We start from the raw sequence: 18,299 nt of genomic DNA, 5'->3' as shown, positions 1-18,299 counted from the left end.
CATAATAAATGATATTTTTAAATTTGAATAATTTATTAATTAGTTTGTACTTATTATACCATATATTCAATAATTTATTAAAAAAAGAATATTAATATAATGAATAAATTTTGTTTAAAAAATATCATTTAAAGAATAGAGATAAATAAACCCCTAACCAATTTAAATTTAGAGACAATTAGGCTCTGTCCATTTTTGAACCTGATACGTCAGCATTTTCCGTTTAGAGTTGACAAAAAAACACCCACACCTGACACGTCAGCATTTTCCGTTCAGAGTTGACGGAAAAACACCCACAAAAACCGCATTGGATCACGGAAGTAAAGGACAGGAACTGAAGTGGGTCATTTTTATGGTGAGGGATCGCATTGTCATTTTGAGAAATGGACAGGGACCGAATTGATAGTTCACTCTAATATGAATGCTTAATTGTTAATCTTAACTTTTCAAATTTTAAAATCTAAAACTAAATAATTAATTAAAAATTTGATTTTTAATTTTTAATTTACCTTCTTTTTAAATTTATTGTTCACATTGTTTACAATCATCATTGTTTTCCTATTCTTTTTCATATTCGAAAGTATGATTGGAGGGGATTGCAATAATGTATCTCAATTTCCATTGATGGGATTATTGATTGCTAGGAATAATCATAACATATCAACATTCAAAAATTCAAGATACTTTAAATCTCCTATTTTTTCCTTTGGTAAAACTAACCAAAAAACGACATCATAAACTTCATCATGTGTAAACAAACCCTCTTGAAGAAAAGAAAAAAAAAAATAAATTGGATCATATCCAAAAAGATGCAATTGCCGTGCAGGTCAGCACCTTCCGCTGCAGATTAAAAAAAAAAAACCTACTCTACCAACCTTATAAGCTATAACTTCTAAACCACCCCCCACCCCAAAAAAAAAAATGCAGGGTTCCAATCAAAACCCACCCTCCCTGTTCTTCCACTACCAAATCACCAGCCTTCTTTCAGAACAAATGGATAGAATGAAACTAGCCATCTGCGGTTAAAAAATCGAAACTTGGATCTAACTATGATCAAAAGGAAGAAAAACATTACTTCAAGCTTCCGATCCAGAATTAGAGGAGCTCAACTCAGCAGAAGCTCCATGCAAGTTGGATGCATAGGATTCAAACAACTTGGACAGGTTTGGTTGCATGCCTTGGCAGAGCTTGAATGTTGTGGGGCCCAACTTCTTGCACTGGAAACAAAAGGAGACGATCATGAATAAGTAAACAATTTGATCATTGCAACACAATTGACTATTAGACCATAATTGGAAACTCCATAAATCATACTCAGTCAAGTCAAAGCAAGTTTCAATTTATTACTACTACGAAAAGGGTTAAGTGAAGCATGTATTATTATGCAAAAAGCTAAGCCTTAATGACAAAATGGTAATTTTGGGACCCGTTTCTTACAACAAATAAGGGGATTTTAACTTCAGAAGGTATGTGAACAGAACGGATTGCTTTGATCAATTATAATCTCATAAATAAAAGATAAATCATGATAAGAATTTACCACCTCCTGATAGAAGGCATTGATCTCCTCCTCCGTAAGCCCTTCATCCTCATCTGAATTCTCCTCCCAGCCAAGAGAACGAAGGAATGCAGCCTCTTCCTCATCAGGAGATATTGTAGCACTGGGAATAGAATCTTTTTCTTCACTATCAGAAAGTCTCTGTGACTCTTCATAGGCATGAGCATTGCCATTGCTTGTCACTTCAGGACCATTTCCAGTGGATTGAGGATATACAGAAGGTTTAACTACTACTCCATTTAATTCACCAGATTTCTCTGATATAGGAGATGAAACCACCGGGATAGAATCTGGAACAACTGTAGAGGAGTTCATCAGGGTTTTCTTTTTAATGAGATTGAAGAAATCGTTTCGACTCTGCGAATGTGAATGAGAATGTCTCTTCTCCACTGTGGGAGATTTCATGTAATTGGTGTTCTTCGAAGGGGTATAAGCAACCGCTGAAGCAACAGCATGTTGACTTCCTGATTTGCCGATGGAAGAATTTGTCAAATTTGAAACCTCCTTGGAGAAGGTAGGAGAAACACCATTCTCCCACACCACGGATTTAAGATCAGTAAATTTTCCACATGTCTTCGGAGCTTCAACTTTGGTATTTACATTTCGAACAGACTGACTAGTACTGTGCAACCCAGAGGGCTGCTGGGGCAAACTCTTTGCAGAAACACTCATCTCAGTACTTCTGACTGCTGCTTTTGGCTTTGATTTCTCAGAGGAATTAGGAACCTGACAGAAACAAAATGGAATCACCAAGGATTCAAAAGAGAAAAGTATGCATAATCTTTTACCGAGTGCTTCGAAATATAAGCTTGCAAAATAATGGTCTGCATAATTTTTTAAACATTTTCCTTGTGTTCCAGATTTACCTCATTTTGTAATCCAGACTTCTAATTAATACATTCCTTTGTCGTACGATACACAATTTACAGAAAACGATTCAGAAATTAATCAAACAACTCAAAATAATTCACTTTGATAACTATAATTCCAAGTAAACCCGTCCTCAAATCTCAAGGTTCCCAACAGTAATGATGATTGGATTATTGCCGGGATAAGTAGTTTCAGCCTTTTGGTCATAAATTGGCCTATTCAGGAATACACATGCTGTAACAGCGGCAGCATTGTGCACTAGAAGAGGCAAAATCGAGAATAAACATTTGGTATGACACCATTTTCAGGTCTACCTCCCAACATATGTTATACGAGTATTTGCAAACTGAGGCCCAGCACATAAGGGCACAACTTGGATTCAATATATCTGTAAAAGAAAGTCATCTGATAATGCTACTGCTAGGTATGGTTGATTACTTCAAAGGGAGAAGAATAATTCCAAATATCACTTCAAAATTATGGTGAAGACTGAAGACTGAAACTTAGTTTCACAAAGAGATTTTAAAAAATGAGACAACACACGCACACCTTAAAAGCTAGCTGTTAAGGGAGAAGAACCACTCTCCTTATATACAACATCAAGCATCCCATACTACATGATGTGGGACTTTGAGCACCCATAATACCCAAGTCCCCAACAATACACCGGCCCTGGAGAGCCGACGTCCACGGCGGCTTCACTCTATCGACACTGACCCAACGGTAGCCACTTTGCTACGGTCTATCAGTATTCGGTGTTCACCTTAATCCAGCCTATAGGTAGTAGCCCTTTCCATGGCGCCGACAACCACGCTCTGATACCATTGTTAGGTATCTAAGGAAAGTGGGAAACAACACCTTAAAAGCTAGCTGTTAAGGGGGAAGAACCACTCTCCTTATATACAACATCAAGCATCCCATACTACTCGATGTGGGACTTTGAGCACCCATAATACCCAAGTCCCCAACAATATAGTGGGACTTTGAGCACCCATAATACCCAAGTCCCCAACAATATATATTGTTGGGGACTTGGGTATTATGGGTGCTCAAAGTCCCACATCGAGTAGTATGGGATGCTTGATGTTGTATATAAGGAGAGTGGTTCTTCCCCCTTAACAGCTAGCTTTTAAGGTGTTGTTTCCCACTTTCCTTAGATACCTAACAGAATACATCTGCCTTTTACGGTAGCTTCCATAAATACCACTCTTGCCACCACTTCTAAATTGCTTTCATATGAAAGCAATTAAAGCATAATAGAAGACCTTCTTAACCAATTCTGAGCATATGGTAGCTTCCATAAATACCACTCTTGCCACCACTTCTAAATTGCTTTCATATGAAAGCAATTAAAGCATAATAGAAGACCTTCTTAACCAATTCTGAGCATATAGGATCATTTCGCGTATAGATTTTATGCGAATCCAAAAATGAACACTAGAAAGTACTTATCAAAATAAGAATGTAAATAAATGGAAATGAACACTAGAAAGTACTTATCAAAATAAGAATGTAAATAAATGGAAAAGTGATTCATTTGTTCTGTAGTTATATCCAATCAGGTCCACCAGATTGAGAACCAAATGTACCAACAAGTCTCTCAAACTTCTGTTTCTTCTACCCTCTATTTCACATGCAAACATACAGTACAGAGAGTGATGTGACTGATAATTGCATTATTTGGTTGAAAGGGTAGAAAGAAGAAAATTCTTCCAAAAAATTGTTTGAAATGCCAAATTATTACTACATTTCAACTGCCGTTAAATGATACAAATAACAGTTAGAGCAACAATTAAATACATCTTTCTAAATCTAACATATGCAGGGATCACTATATGACACAGAGAAGTCTATGCAAAAAGAATAGTGCACGACCTACTCAATTCATGAATAATGATGTCTTCTAAATCTATTACTGCAGAATACTTCGCCTTCAACCACCTATAGAATTCTAGGCTACTTAAAACAATTAGCAAGGCAAAATTTCCAGTAGTTATGCCTAAGTCTGACCCTCAACTCAGTTGTTTACCACAGTGTTTTGAAATTGCGGTTATGGCGGCGCCAACGTTATGGTGTGGAGGGTTTTGACCTTGCCACCATATAGTGGTCGCCGCAACATGGTTTTCACGGCAATTGCCATGGCGCCAAGGTGGAATGCAATGTAAAACTTCGGAAATTGCGGGGTTTTTCGGACTTTTCAAAAAAATCTGAGCGTGTTTCGGGTAAATTAGGAAACCTAAGTGATCCCACTAACCCTAATAATCAGCCTCTTATTCAAAAACTCCCTCCTCTGCCTCATCTTCTCAAAAACTTCTTGCCGTCTCTGTTCTCTCCGACGCTGCTCTCTGCGCCACCTATAGCCGCCGCTCTTCGCCGCCGCCGCACCACAGCCACTCCTTGCTTCCCCTGCTAACCACGTTTCCCTCTCTGGTTCGTACATCTTGTTTCAACTTCTCTCGTCCTATTTTTTTCTTTTCTCTCTTCCCTGCTGCCCCTTCTTTATAGACGTTATCAATAATCAGTGTTAAACCTCTCTTCTTCCAATTTTTTTTCCATTCAGTTCACTATGTCCACTTCTAGACAAGCCCTTGATTCTAATGCTCCTACCCCTGATACTAAATCAGAGTATGATGAGGGGGCAGAGGGACACGATAATAATCATGTTAATTTGGATGAAGTTATAGTTTTTATGTTTTATGTCTTCTGTTTTATGACTTTCGAGTTATGATTTGAACTTGACGTTATGTTTATTTGCTAAATTTGCTACTATATTTGCTACATTAATTAGATGCTTTATGACTAGAAAGTTGCTTATATAGATGGATTTTATAGTTTATTATATATGCAATTTTTCTGCATGTTTTTTTGTATATATATATATATATATATGTGTATTTTTTAGGTAATCCGCCATTTTCCGCAATGCCATCCGCTATAATTTTATGGCAGATTTTTGGCTCACCGACATGAGCCGCCATCCGCAATCAAAAACTATGGTTTACCATAGAATAACAATGAACTGTAGGAATTATGGAAGGACAACAACATAAGCAGCACAACAACAGATCATATTCAATATAGAAAATCAACTAAACAATAAGTAGCACAACAAGATAGCCTTCCTGTAAGAAATCAAGTTTCCTTGCAAAATTTAAAAAAAAAAAAAAAGAATATTGAATTTTAACCAATATCTAGTTCAATATATCTCTCAAATTTTGAAGAATTGGAAGTATCAATCTATGTGACCATTTCTATATATAAATTGTTTAAACAATAAGAAGATTTATGATAGGGCACTTTGGCTTAGTTGGATCCGTATAGCCAACATCACCTAGTGGGCTTAATTGTTTGTGACTGTCTAATATTGAAGTAGCATAATTGTTTTTTACATGAACACCAATTTATTTTTTACAATAATACCGTTAACCATATCGTGATAATTAAACAGCAATTAAAAATACTCTTCATTCATAATAATAATAATAATTTACCTTTGCTGTAATATTTTGTATCATTACCAATATCAATTCGTTATATCATTTGTTTACTTTCACAAGTCAATTCTCTTACCAAAGCTTTAGGCATTGATGGTGTTACTGGAATCAATTGCCTTGACTGCTTAATAGCCAGTTCCTCAAGCCTTTGGATTTTGACCAACACCTAAATTGATTAAACCCTTAGTAACTGATGACATAAACATATAAAACTATTTTGATTAAAAGAATAAGAAGGAAGAGGCTTGCAGCCAACTAGCTCAACTACCTGAGGTGCAGAACGAGCTTGGGACGGAGTCTGGGCCAATGCTTCAGCCATATTAAGACCAGCTGCTGTGCTTGAAGCTACAGACCCAGAAGCTGCAGTTGCATTTTGTTGCACCATTACAAATCCTGGATTACTGCTTCCAATTATGGTAGGTACCTCTGCTAGTGCAGATGTCCATCCTTCCCCACGTATCAAAGCTGAATTACCAACCGGTAGGCTTTGACTAGCAGCGGAACCCAAACCAGGAGATGGAACTCTTCCTATTTCAGCTATACCCTGTTTCTCCTCAGCCCCAAGTGATGGAAAATCCTTGTCAAAGAAAGCTTTCTGAACACTACTAATACTACCACCAGAAAGTATGCCATTCCCATTGTTCTGATTGCTACTGCCACCAGATTTTGTATTTACAACAACTCTGCGAATTAAAGTCTCACTCTGTTTCCTGGAAAGCATTGAATGAGAGCGTTGCAATGTCTCCGTCTCTATCCTTTCAGAACTACCACGATCCCACTGGTCACTAAAACTGGATCTATCTTTCTCTCTATCACGGTCCTTGTCACGATTACTTCTATTGAAACTACTGTAGGCATGCTTAGCAGAACCATTGATGGAACTCCTACGAGAATTTGATGAGGCAGTCCGTTCAAAAAATATAGAACGTGTGCTATCAAAATCACCATTTGTCTTAGAAGATCTGTTCCTTGATCTATCGGCTACAGTCGGAGTATCTACACAATAATACTAGGATAGTTATTGTTATTCCCGACTTGTTAGATAAGAGACAACCAGATAAGATTCTATCAAGATAAATGCAAAATAATAAAATTGATACTAACAACTAAACCTTTTTTCCTACTATTAGATAAATTAACACATTAACATACTTGAAAAAGGTGAGAAACAGAAAATAATACAAAGGACATTCAAACAACCTGCATGATTAGATGGGGATGCAAACTGTTGGGCTGAATTGCCAGCCCCAGCAACATTTCCAGTACCTCTCAACCATTCTGGAACTAATGCAGGTTCACTTCTTTCCATAACTAACACTGACCATGATCAGAATTAACAAGAAAAGCAGGTGAACCTCTTCAACAACTCTACCTTGATCAGTGCAATTGTATACTTGTATGCCAAAAACTACTTAATCTACACTGCACCGCTAGTGTTCCTTCTCAATGCGACTCAGTGATAAAGTGCCTACGCACAAAATATACCAACCAACAATCGCAGCACTTCCACATGACAGTATCTTGCGGCAGCTGATTAACACCAGAACTTATCTTCAGCCAAGTTACAACCCCAGAAAGTAATAACTCCACCCTTCCCAACTAATAAACCTATTACTTTTAATATTGATAAAAAAAAAAAAAAAAAAAAAAAAAAAAAAAAAAAAAATCAAGGATGTAACTTCTCTCAAAAGCTGAAACCAGATAAACTTAAGTGTCCTTCAAAAATATAACCACAAATAGATACCAGTTTCTCTTCTTTCACCCAATCAAGCAGACAACAACCCCCATGACTTGAAACACAAGTCAGTGTTTGTGAAGGAAGAACTTCCTCTCAGACACTCCAGCATCATCTTTGGACCAAAGATGAATATAAGAACTATAAAGTAATCAAAGAGAACTCTCACCTCTCCATCAGGAAGAGGGTGAGAAAATAGATTTAAGAAAAAAAAAAAAGAAAAACAACTATTGGCAAAAATGGCAGACCTCTAGGAATGGAACAAAACAGCACCCAGTATAGAAGAGGGGAAGCAGACAAAGAATAAAATAGGAACCCGTAGAGGGAAAAGATGAATTCAGTGCGCAACACAGAAAAACCCTAGAGCAATTACGCACGCAGGTGATTGATGCAGATAGGGAAATGCTTCCTGCAAATTAGGGTTACAAAGCCATTTAGAGAGCGATATAAGAGAGGGAGCGAGACGAGGACGGAACTAACCCTAGGCAGTGATTTGATCGTGGAAGTGAAACGATGACGTTTGAATGCGTTGGGAATTTAGTTATGCACTAGGAGGAAACAAGATAGCGAATGGGTTGGAATGAAACAGAGAGAGAGGTGTATGTGGTATGTCAAATGTGTGAAGAAGAAAGGGGAAATAGGGTTTTGTTGTGTGCGAGCGCCAAGCTGTGTGTTTTTCGTGTTGGTGACTTCTTAGGGAGACGGCCAGAGAGAGGGCAATCACTTTTTCGGTAAGTTGAATGGATACTCAGAAGCAAACGTATGACGAAGAACGTCCCATTCAGACAAAATTATATGATACTCTTATTCTTTAAATTTTTATCCTTTTTTTGTCTTACTATTTAAATATTTGATCCACCACTTCAATATTCAACCGCATCAAAAAATTTCAGGAACCAAAATCAAAATTTATAAAATTTCTAGCACCGGAATCGAAAGTGAAGTTACAAAGACCAAAATAAAAAGAGTATTTTACAAATATAAAAAATTTTAAAAGAATATAAAATTGATATTTTCTCTCTGTCTTGAAGTTTAATAATTTATGATTTATTATATAAAAAGACTCGTAACTTAGCAATTCTCCTCCCAAAATCTTAACACGTATTCCAAATTTTATTATTTTCAGTTTCTACTAGACCTACAAACAAAAATAAAACTAATTCTTTTTTTCCCTCAAAAAAATTAATCTGGAGCTGAAAGGAGAGATGGATTTCGTTCTTCCACTAGACCACTAGGTTAAAGAAAGAGATGGTACAACAATCCCAAAATGACAAAGTAGAGGGAAAATTGAGTAATGTTTACAGTTTATGAATCTCTGAAATAATTGTGCATAAACTGTTTTTATTTTAATTTTATTTGATATTTCTATTATCTTTCTAATTCAAACACTGATTTTTCTAGTGCAAATGTATTTTATTTTTATCACGAATTATTTTTTTTGGTTAATAATAGTTGTACTTTCACCAATAGTTAGGGATTCCTTAATATTCTTATTTCCTTATCGAGAAAATAAGGTAATTAAGTGGTATACAATTTGTATATGTTTAATCGATCTGCTGATAACGGTCTATGCATTTTCTTATATTTTTAATTGGATGATCCATTAATCCAACTGACAAAAAATTATAAATAGATTAATTTTTTTTTATTTTTACTGGAAATTCGGAATAAATAGACTTTCTATAAGACCCATTTTATTGACGAAATTTATTACTACTATAGCTACTTTAGCAACTTAACCAATTACTCGAAAATTCTGATTATTCCATTTCCTAATATTAGCAATGTATAGTGGTCAAATAGGACCTTTTTCTTGTCAAGATATTTTTTTTTTTTATCACGTGGGAATTGGAATTAATTCCAGTTTTACCTTTTTCTTTTTACTTTTGCTATAAAATTGCCGATTATATCATTACACACATGGTTGCCGGACACCCACGGATAGGCACATTACATCACTTGTATGCTTTTAGTCGAAATCTTGTTAAAAATGGGCGCATATGGATTGGTTCGAATTAAAATGGAATTATTACTTCACGCTCATTCCATATTTTTCCCTGGTTAATGTTATTAGGTTCAATTCAAATAATCTATGCAGCTTCAACATCTCTTGCTCAACGTAATTTAAAGAAAAGAATAGCTTACTCCTCGGTATCTCATATAAGTTTCATAATTATTGGAATTGATGGTTTTATAAGGTGTGTTTGTTTTGAGGTACTGAGACAGAGACTGAGACACTGAGACTTAGTATCATGTTTGTTGGTTCAGAGACTGGTATTAAATTTTCTGTTTGTCTCCAAGATTTCAGTATTTCAGTTAGGGCTGTCCACGGATCGGATCGGATCGGATATGGACAAAAATTCGATCCGATCCGCACAATTTCTATCGGATCGGATCGGATACAATATCCGCGTTTTTTAGTGTCGGATCCGATCCGATCCGATCCGCACATTTGTGGATCGGATTGCGGATATATCCGCATGATTAAACTCATTTTTTATTATCTTTTTAAGTAAAAAATTCAATAAAAAATGTTTCTTTCACACTTTTAAATCTATTTGTTCCTAAAATAATTTTAATCAATTTTTTTCTAAATAACAAAAATAAAACAATACAATACATAAATAACAAGTTTAACAACTACTAACTAAAACATACAAACTAACAAATAAGTAAATATAATAACAAACATTCCAACAAACACTTCCAATAAGTGAAAACAACAAGCACTAAAATACTAAAAGCCTCATTTAAAATAAAACAGCAACATTATAACACACTAAAATCTAAACAATCTGCAAATGCTTATCAACCATCAGCAGAAATAAAACAACTTGATCCAAGATTATAACACACTAAAATCTAAGATTGTTGAAAGAACATTGAGAATGAAGTTTCTTGCTACTTAAAAATAAAACAACTTGATCCATCCCTTCTTAAATCAGCAGGCAGCAGACATCAGCAGCAACCATGAATCGTGTATTCCTATTAAAATAATACATATTGAAAAATTAGTGAAACATGTTAGAATAAATTGAACAAAAAAATAGTCTAAGTTATTATACACTAATACAAGTACTTAGTTATAAACTTATAATACCTAAGATGGTTCAAGAGGATGTAACTGACTTTGAACTTCAGGATCTCCAGCACTAGTAACTCCAGAAAATTCTATTCAATTAAACAACCAAATATGTCAAAGCCAATGGAATAAAATAAAGAATAAAGAATAAAGAATGACGAAAAATAAATGAACCAGTTTATTATATACCTGAATCAACCGCAGCATCTCCTTCATCAAGCTCAACCAAAATCTTAGCAGGTTTTAACCAATTTTGAGTACAAATTAAAGCCTCTACAGTGGTGGGACTCAAAGCACTACGATAAGGGTCAAAGACACGACCTCCGGTGCTAAAAACTGACTCAGACGCCACAGTAGAAACAGGAATGGCTAATATATCTCTAGTCATGCAAGACAGAATTCGATACCTCAGAGTCTTTCCTCTCCACCATCTCAATATATCAAATCCACTAAAATCTTCTGCCACTTCATCTTCCAAATACCTATCCATCTCATTCTTCTTGAGCTCACTTAACTTTATCCTTTGTGTTTGTTTCCACTTGCTCATAGGGTCTTCAATCATAATGCTATCAATGTCACTCGTGTCTAAACTAGGATTTGGTGTAGTATCGGAAGAAAAGCTAGTATCTTGAGTATCTTCAGGGGGGTGAGGATTCCATAAGGTATATTTCTCAAACAATTTAGTAATAATATCCTTCAATTTTTTGAAGATCCTTGAAGACTTTTCACCTTCACCATACATCTCAGACAAAGTGAACTGAATATATTCCAACTTATAATGGGGATCAAGGAACACAGCAACAAGCACTAGATAATTTAAAGATGGTTTATTGGCTTTGTCACTTGAAGTGAAAGAAGAAGGAGAAGAGTAACGGTGATCAGAATCATCCCAATACTTATCAAACTTAGCTTTCATAGCTGATGCCATCTCACGCAACACCAAATCATCACTTACAATCCATTTATTTAAAGTGCATAATATCTTACACAATACATGAAAAAAAGTATTTGAAGTGACATTCAAAGAACTAGAGAATGAAAGAGTTGCATGATAGAAAATTTGCAAAAACCGCATGAAAATACGAGCTCTACTCCAATCTTCATCACTAGGAGGCCCCCTCATCGTCAACATATCTCTCAAAATGAGCATCTTCTCTCGCAAGACGAGCAAATGCCTTTTCGAACTTTTCAGCCACTTCCAACATCATATAAGTAGAATTCCACCTAGTTGGCACATCAAGAATAATCATTTGACGACTAGTAATGTTTGCCTCAAGTGCACACCTCCTAAAGGTTGCTAATCTAGATGGAGAGGACTTCACAAACTTACAAGAAGTTCTTATCCTAGCAATAGAAGAGCTTAAATCTTTTAAACCATCACAAACAATTAAGTTCAAACTATGGGCAGCACATCTCAGATGGACAAATTTCCCACCCAACATAGTACAATCATTCCATTCTCGCATAGTTTTAACCAAAGTATTCACAGCAACAAAGTTGGCACTAGCATTATCTACAGTTACAGTACAAAGCTTCCGAATACCCCAATCTTTCAGGCACTTCTCTAACGCTTTTCCTATGGTAGCACCAGTATGATCAGCAATCAAGTTAAAAGACAATATTTTCTTATTCAATGTCCATCCATCATCAATGTAATGAGCAGTTACACACATATAGTTCATGTTTTGAATAGACGTTAGTGGTTAGGGAAATCATCTGATGGTTCAACTCCAAGAGGGATTTAAGTTTGGTCTTTTCTTCTATATACAATTGCATACAATCTCTAGCAACTGTCTGACGACTCGGGATTTTAAATTGAGGTTGCATCTCACCACAAAAGTCCCTAAATCCAGTATTTTCTACAAACCTAAATGGGAGTTCATCAATTACTATCATCTTACAAAGTGAAAGCCTACACCGCTCCTGGTTAAAGTCTACTGCCTTCAATGTTGGTGGCTCATCTAAATTAGAATTTGTGAACACAAGGGTTTTTTGTTTTTTATCAACATGATTATCTGGGTTCTTCGCACAAGTTCCAATGTGTTTTTTTAGATTAGAGGTGCCATCCCTACGACTATGACATTGTAACCATTTCAAGCAATGTTTACATTGAGCTTTAGTTTCTTCCGCATTTTTTTTAAAGTGATCCCAAACAATAGAAGCGGGCCTGTTAGCCTTTCGTTTACCTGGCTGGCCTGTCTGTGTCTCTGTCCCAGCAGTAGGAGCATCACTTGAGGCTGGATTAGTCACTGATTCCCCTCCCCTTGCTGACTCAGAAGGTGTCGATGCAGCAACATTTGGTGGAGTAGGAATGCTCCCTACTTCAGATCCACTTGTATTGTTTGTAACTGCTTGCTTATCAGCCATTTCAAGCAACACAATCCTACAAGAAACATCTCACATAATTACATAAATCATATAAACATAGAATAGAACACCAGCATCTCACAGAATTCATTATTTGGCTAATAACAGTTTATCTGGTTCAATCCCTTCATCATTGAGTACTCTTTCAATCTTGACATACCTGAATTTGCTTGGAAACAAATTGAATGGTGAAATTCCTTCGGAACTCAATGGTTTGAGCCGGCTGCAGAAGCTTGACTTGTCCAGAAATAACCTCTCTGGATCACTGACATTCCTTAACAGCAAACTACATCATCTTGTAACTATGGTTCTGTCGGATAATGCTTTAACAGGTAGTATCCCAAGTGGCTTCTGCTTATTTCATATAAACAATAACATGATCATAATTCTTTAAGAAACACAATAACAGTAAGGGTAATTGCAACATGTTACTATTATGTATTGAAAATAAGTCAAAAAATTGAGTCCAAATACAGAACAGAGAAATAGAGCATTTCAATTTAGCAGGTTACTCATGAAAATTACCTGAAGTCCTGAACACGGTGAAGAATGAAGAGATTAGGGCCTCGGAGTGAGAGATTGGGGGTTTTCCACCAGAGAATCCAACCAGCTACTGCTAGTATTGCTCTGGTTCTTGAGCATCAAGGTTTTCCACCAGAGCTCGTCGTCTTCGATTTTATCCAGATCCAGATCCAAGATTCAACGCCATAACAGCCTGCTCAAGGATCTGAACATCGTCATCAACGTTGACGAGAACACCGACCAGCGCAGGCAAGAACGGCGGGGGTGAACGCCGGGTTGAACGGGGGTGAACGGCGGTGTGAACGGTAGAATATAGGTGAGAGTCTGAGAGATTGGGGGTCAGGGGGTGAACGGCGGGGTGAACGGCAGAATAGGTGAGACTCTGAGAGATTAGGGGTCAGGGGGTAAACGGCGGGGTGAACGGCGGGGTGAACGGTTTTAGAAATTGGGAGTGAATGGGTGAGATTGGGGTCTGGAGTTTTGGGTTTCACTTTGTTAGGCTTTCACATTTCAGCGCCGTGAAGGAAGGAACAAGGAAGGGAAGAGACGAAGGGTGAAGACGTGAAGTGCAAAATGTGAAAATGAGATTAGGGTTAGGTTAGGTGGCTGCAACACAAAGTAACTAAGGTATATATATTTTTTATATTTTATTTTTTAATTATTTTGTGCGGATCTGCGGATCCGCGGATTGAATACGCGGATACAACACAGAAATCTGCGATCCGATCCTTAATAGGTGCGGATCGGATCCTATCTGATCCGATCAGTCTGCGGATCGGATGCAGATAAATACCGCGGATCTGCGGATATGATCCGATCCATGGACAGCCCTAATTTCAGTACCTCCAAAAAATGGGGATACAGGGGACTAAAATTTTTAGAGATGGAAACTGAAACTTTAATAACATTTTATACCTAAAATACCCTCATTTCAATTAATTAATTCCAATTTTATCCTTTGTGCAAATTAAATTAGAGTTTCATTCTTGTTTCAATTTCTGTCTCTCATTTTGCACCAAACAGAATACTGAGATTTATTTCAATATCTGTCTCTTAGTCTCTGTCTCTCAGTTTCAGTCTTTCCATCTCTGTCTCTCTACCAAACGCTACCTAAGTGATACAGGACTAACGGGGCTATTTTACAAATTATTTTTCATAGATTTATTGGTGCTGCGCTCTTTTTCTTGGCGGGAACAGGTTATGATAGACTACATCTTTTTTATCTTGACCAAATGGGTGGAATGGCTTTTCCAATGGCCAAAATATTCACAGTTTTCAGTATCTTATCAATGGCTTCTCTTGCATTGCCAAGCATAAGCGAGTTTGTTGCAGAATTGATGATTTTTTTTGGAATACTAACCAATCAAAAATATCTTTTAATGAGAAAAATACTAATAATCTTTTTAAATTAAATTGGAATTATATTAACTCCTATTTATTCATTATCCATGTTATGGCAAATATTCCATATATGGATAGAAGCTTTTTAATACACCAAACTTGTATTTTTTTTATTCAGGTCCGCGAGAATTATTTATTTCGATTTCTATCCTTATACCCATAATTGGTATTGGTATTTATCCAGATTTTATTTTCTTATTCTCAGTTGACACGGTTGAAGTCATTCTATCAATTTTTTTCTAAATCTTTTTTAATGAAAATTAATACAACCCCGCAAAAAAAAAAAAACCACATAACAAAATTTAAATTAATTATATGTAAATATGTTTGTTGTTTGTGAGAACCCCTTGAATCATTACATTACTACTTGATTTAAAGAGTTCTCGACAATTACATTTTTTTTATTCTTTCTATATTCATATCAGATATATTATATAAATAGAATATCGAATATATACTAAAATTTCTTATATATTAGTATATTAGATATGTATATATACTTATCTCTTATGATGTATATATACTTATGTTTTCTTTATTTGTATTTGTTAGAGATTTTTTCCTTAATTAAATTCAATTCAATTAGAACCATAATTGTGTAATCTTATACCTAATAGATTGATTCCTAAATAACATATCCAAATTATTAGAAATCCCAAAGAGGCCGCTATTGAAGAATTTACACTTTCTAATTTCGTATTTTTTCGAGTATGTAAATAAATCGCAAATATGGTCTAAGTAATTTACTTAATATACTAAAATTAGGTTTTCTCTCAATTAATGGAAGTGAGGTGTCGATTCCTCATGAATCCATTTTTCCGTCAAAATGAATGCACTATTTTCTCTTCTAAGTTTATTTTATAAAAATATCTTTATTATAATTATACTGTAATTAACATTTAAGTAATAATGCATAATTATACTAATTTAGGAAAATATCTTTATTATAGTTATATAAAATCAATATTTAATGCATTATTAAACTACTTATTAATTGCCAATGAGTAATAGCTCAAATGGCATAGTCTCCTATACTCAATTAAGAGGTTGCGGGTTCGAGTCTCCTATCTTTGCTAAAAAAAAAAAAACTACTTATCAATTATCAATTGAAAATATTTTTAATCATTTTAATTATATTGATAATAATAATAATGATAATAATGATAATATAATATGACAATTATATCATAATGGCACCGGTTATTAATAACCAATTTATATTTCTCTAAATAAATTTATTTTAGAAAAATATATTTATTATAATTATATTACAATATTACATTTAATATTTAATGAATAATGTATACTTATACTAATTTAAGAAAATATCTTTATTATCTATCTATTCTATTCTATTATATAAAAATCGGATTTTTTCACTTAATGATGGAACTGATGTAGCATACTCTTGAGGTATTTCCTGATCTATCTATTTCATTTAATTCGTTAAAGCAAATCAATTATAATTAATTAATTATATTAATTAATTAATTTGATTAGACATTCAAATTTCACCATTTATTATAATTTATATGAATTATTTGATTTGATTGGAGTAAATATCAAATTATTTAATAAATAATAAATATGATAACAAAATATATGAATTAATTTAATTAGTTTATTTTTCTTAATACCATCTATTTATACAAAATCAAATATTTTTTACTCATTTGTTCTCTTTTCTCTTTCTCTCTCCCTCCCTCCCTCTCTTCCTCTCTTTCTCTCTCTCGTGTTTAAGGTACTATTTTTATAATTTATTTAATTTTTGTTTTTTTTTAATTTATACATTTCTTTTTTTGATTTTTCTTAAATTTTTGTTTATTTTAATTACTTATTATTAGACGTACACTTTCTTTTCTTTTAGCTTCTGATTAACGAAAAAGATATGTAGTCATTTCTCTCTCTCTCTCTATATATATATATATATATATATATATATATATATATATATATTGTCTTTTTTTTTGTGATTCACAATTAATATATACATTATTTGTGTATGTGGTTTATATATATATAGTCCTTTTTTTGTGATTCACAATTAATATATATATATTGTTCGTGTATGTGGTTTATATGTTAATGCTTTTATTGATTCTCTTTATTATTATTACTTTTTGTGTCTCTTTGTTGCTCTTTATTTTAGTTATATTCATTGATTTCTCTGTATTGATACTCTTTTTATTTAAAATATTATGACAATTTAGAGTATATATTGTGATCCATGTGATATTCGTTAATTTGGTGTATCTTTTTAGATAGTTTGTTATAATGTGTTTAAAAAGTTGACTTAAAATTATAATATGATATATAAATTTATAATATGATTTATAATATGCTAAAATATTAGGATATTATCATATAAATATTTTTTTATTTGTCCATTAGATTCAACTATATAGGATCTTGAAAATTATGCAATTATTTGTTTTTTCATATAATTATTGTATTGATCATTTACATTAGTGAAACTATTTTCATTATTAATATTTATAAATATGCTATTATTTGTATAATTGATTGAATCATCTTATTTGTTTAAATTTAATTCTATTGAATTAATTATTCAAGGTGCCATCGCTATTTCTATTTTTAAAGATTTTTTAATATTATTTAAGAATTCTAATAATATAATAACAATTAAAAAAGTTAGAAAAAAAATTTTTAATGTGAAAATAGGGCAAAAAGAATAAATTTATTTAATAATTTTTTCAGCATATATATATATATATATATATATATATATATATATATATAGATAATTATTGTAAGGTATGATAAATTATTAAATTCTAAAAATAATTATTAAGGATAAATGGTTATTATAATTGAAAATAATGTCAATTTAAATTATATACAAATAAGCCATGCCAAACATAACAACTTAAAAGAGTTACTTTGGAAAGAATATAGTTTATAATATTTATTTTTTTTACTATTTATTAAAAGAAAGTATAATTACTTAACGATATTTATTTTTTAAATTTACTATGTATGCAATTTTTTTTTGACAAAATTTTACTCATGATGGTAATTCTTCTAATGGTGTAAATGCAGAAAATTATATTTTTACTTTTTGATATAATCGATATATTATTAATAATGAATAGTAATTAACCCCTCATATTTTTAATCAAAGCATTTTGACGATAGTTTCTATTTATAAATATTAATGGATGATTGTTTCTTTAAAAATAAAATGCATTATGATTTCAGGTTATTTCATAATTAATAATAATACTTGATTATTTCTTTAAAAATAAATTG

General features: G+C 33.4%; 1 protein-coding gene across 2 annotated transcripts; it reads right to left on the bottom strand.

Moving 5' to 3' along the window:
- Nucleotides 1-596: 596 nt before the first annotated feature.
- On the bottom strand, nt 597-8,424 carry LOC107639340 (uncharacterized). 2 transcript variants are annotated; one of them, XM_021121176.2, is made up of 6 exons: nt 7,667-8,421; nt 7,123-7,536; nt 6,191-6,918; nt 5,999-6,088; nt 1,544-2,284; nt 597-1,217 (listed from the first exon to the last, which is right to left on the bottom strand). In XM_021121176.2, the coding sequence occupies exons 2-6, from the start codon at nt 7,229-7,231 to the stop codon at nt 1,077-1,079; spliced, it is 1,809 nt and encodes a 602-aa protein (XP_020976835.1). In that variant the 5' UTR covers nt 7,232-7,536; nt 7,667-8,421; the 3' UTR covers nt 597-1,076. The 2 variants fall into 2 exon arrangements, with proteins under 2 accessions (XP_020976835.1, XP_020976834.1); XM_021121175.2 differs by having other exon boundaries at nt 1,541-2,284; nt 7,123-8,424.
- Nucleotides 8,425-18,299: the final 9,875 nt, after the last annotated feature.

The sequence above is a fragment of the Arachis ipaensis genome, chromosome B4 (assembly GCF_059453495.1).
Source record: "Arachis ipaensis isolate K30076 ecotype BB chromosome B4, ASM5945349v1, whole genome shotgun sequence".
NCBI classification, from domain to species: domain Eukaryota; kingdom Viridiplantae; phylum Streptophyta; class Magnoliopsida; order Fabales; family Fabaceae; genus Arachis; species Arachis ipaensis.
This window is presented reverse-complemented; position numbering and strand designations above follow the sequence as displayed.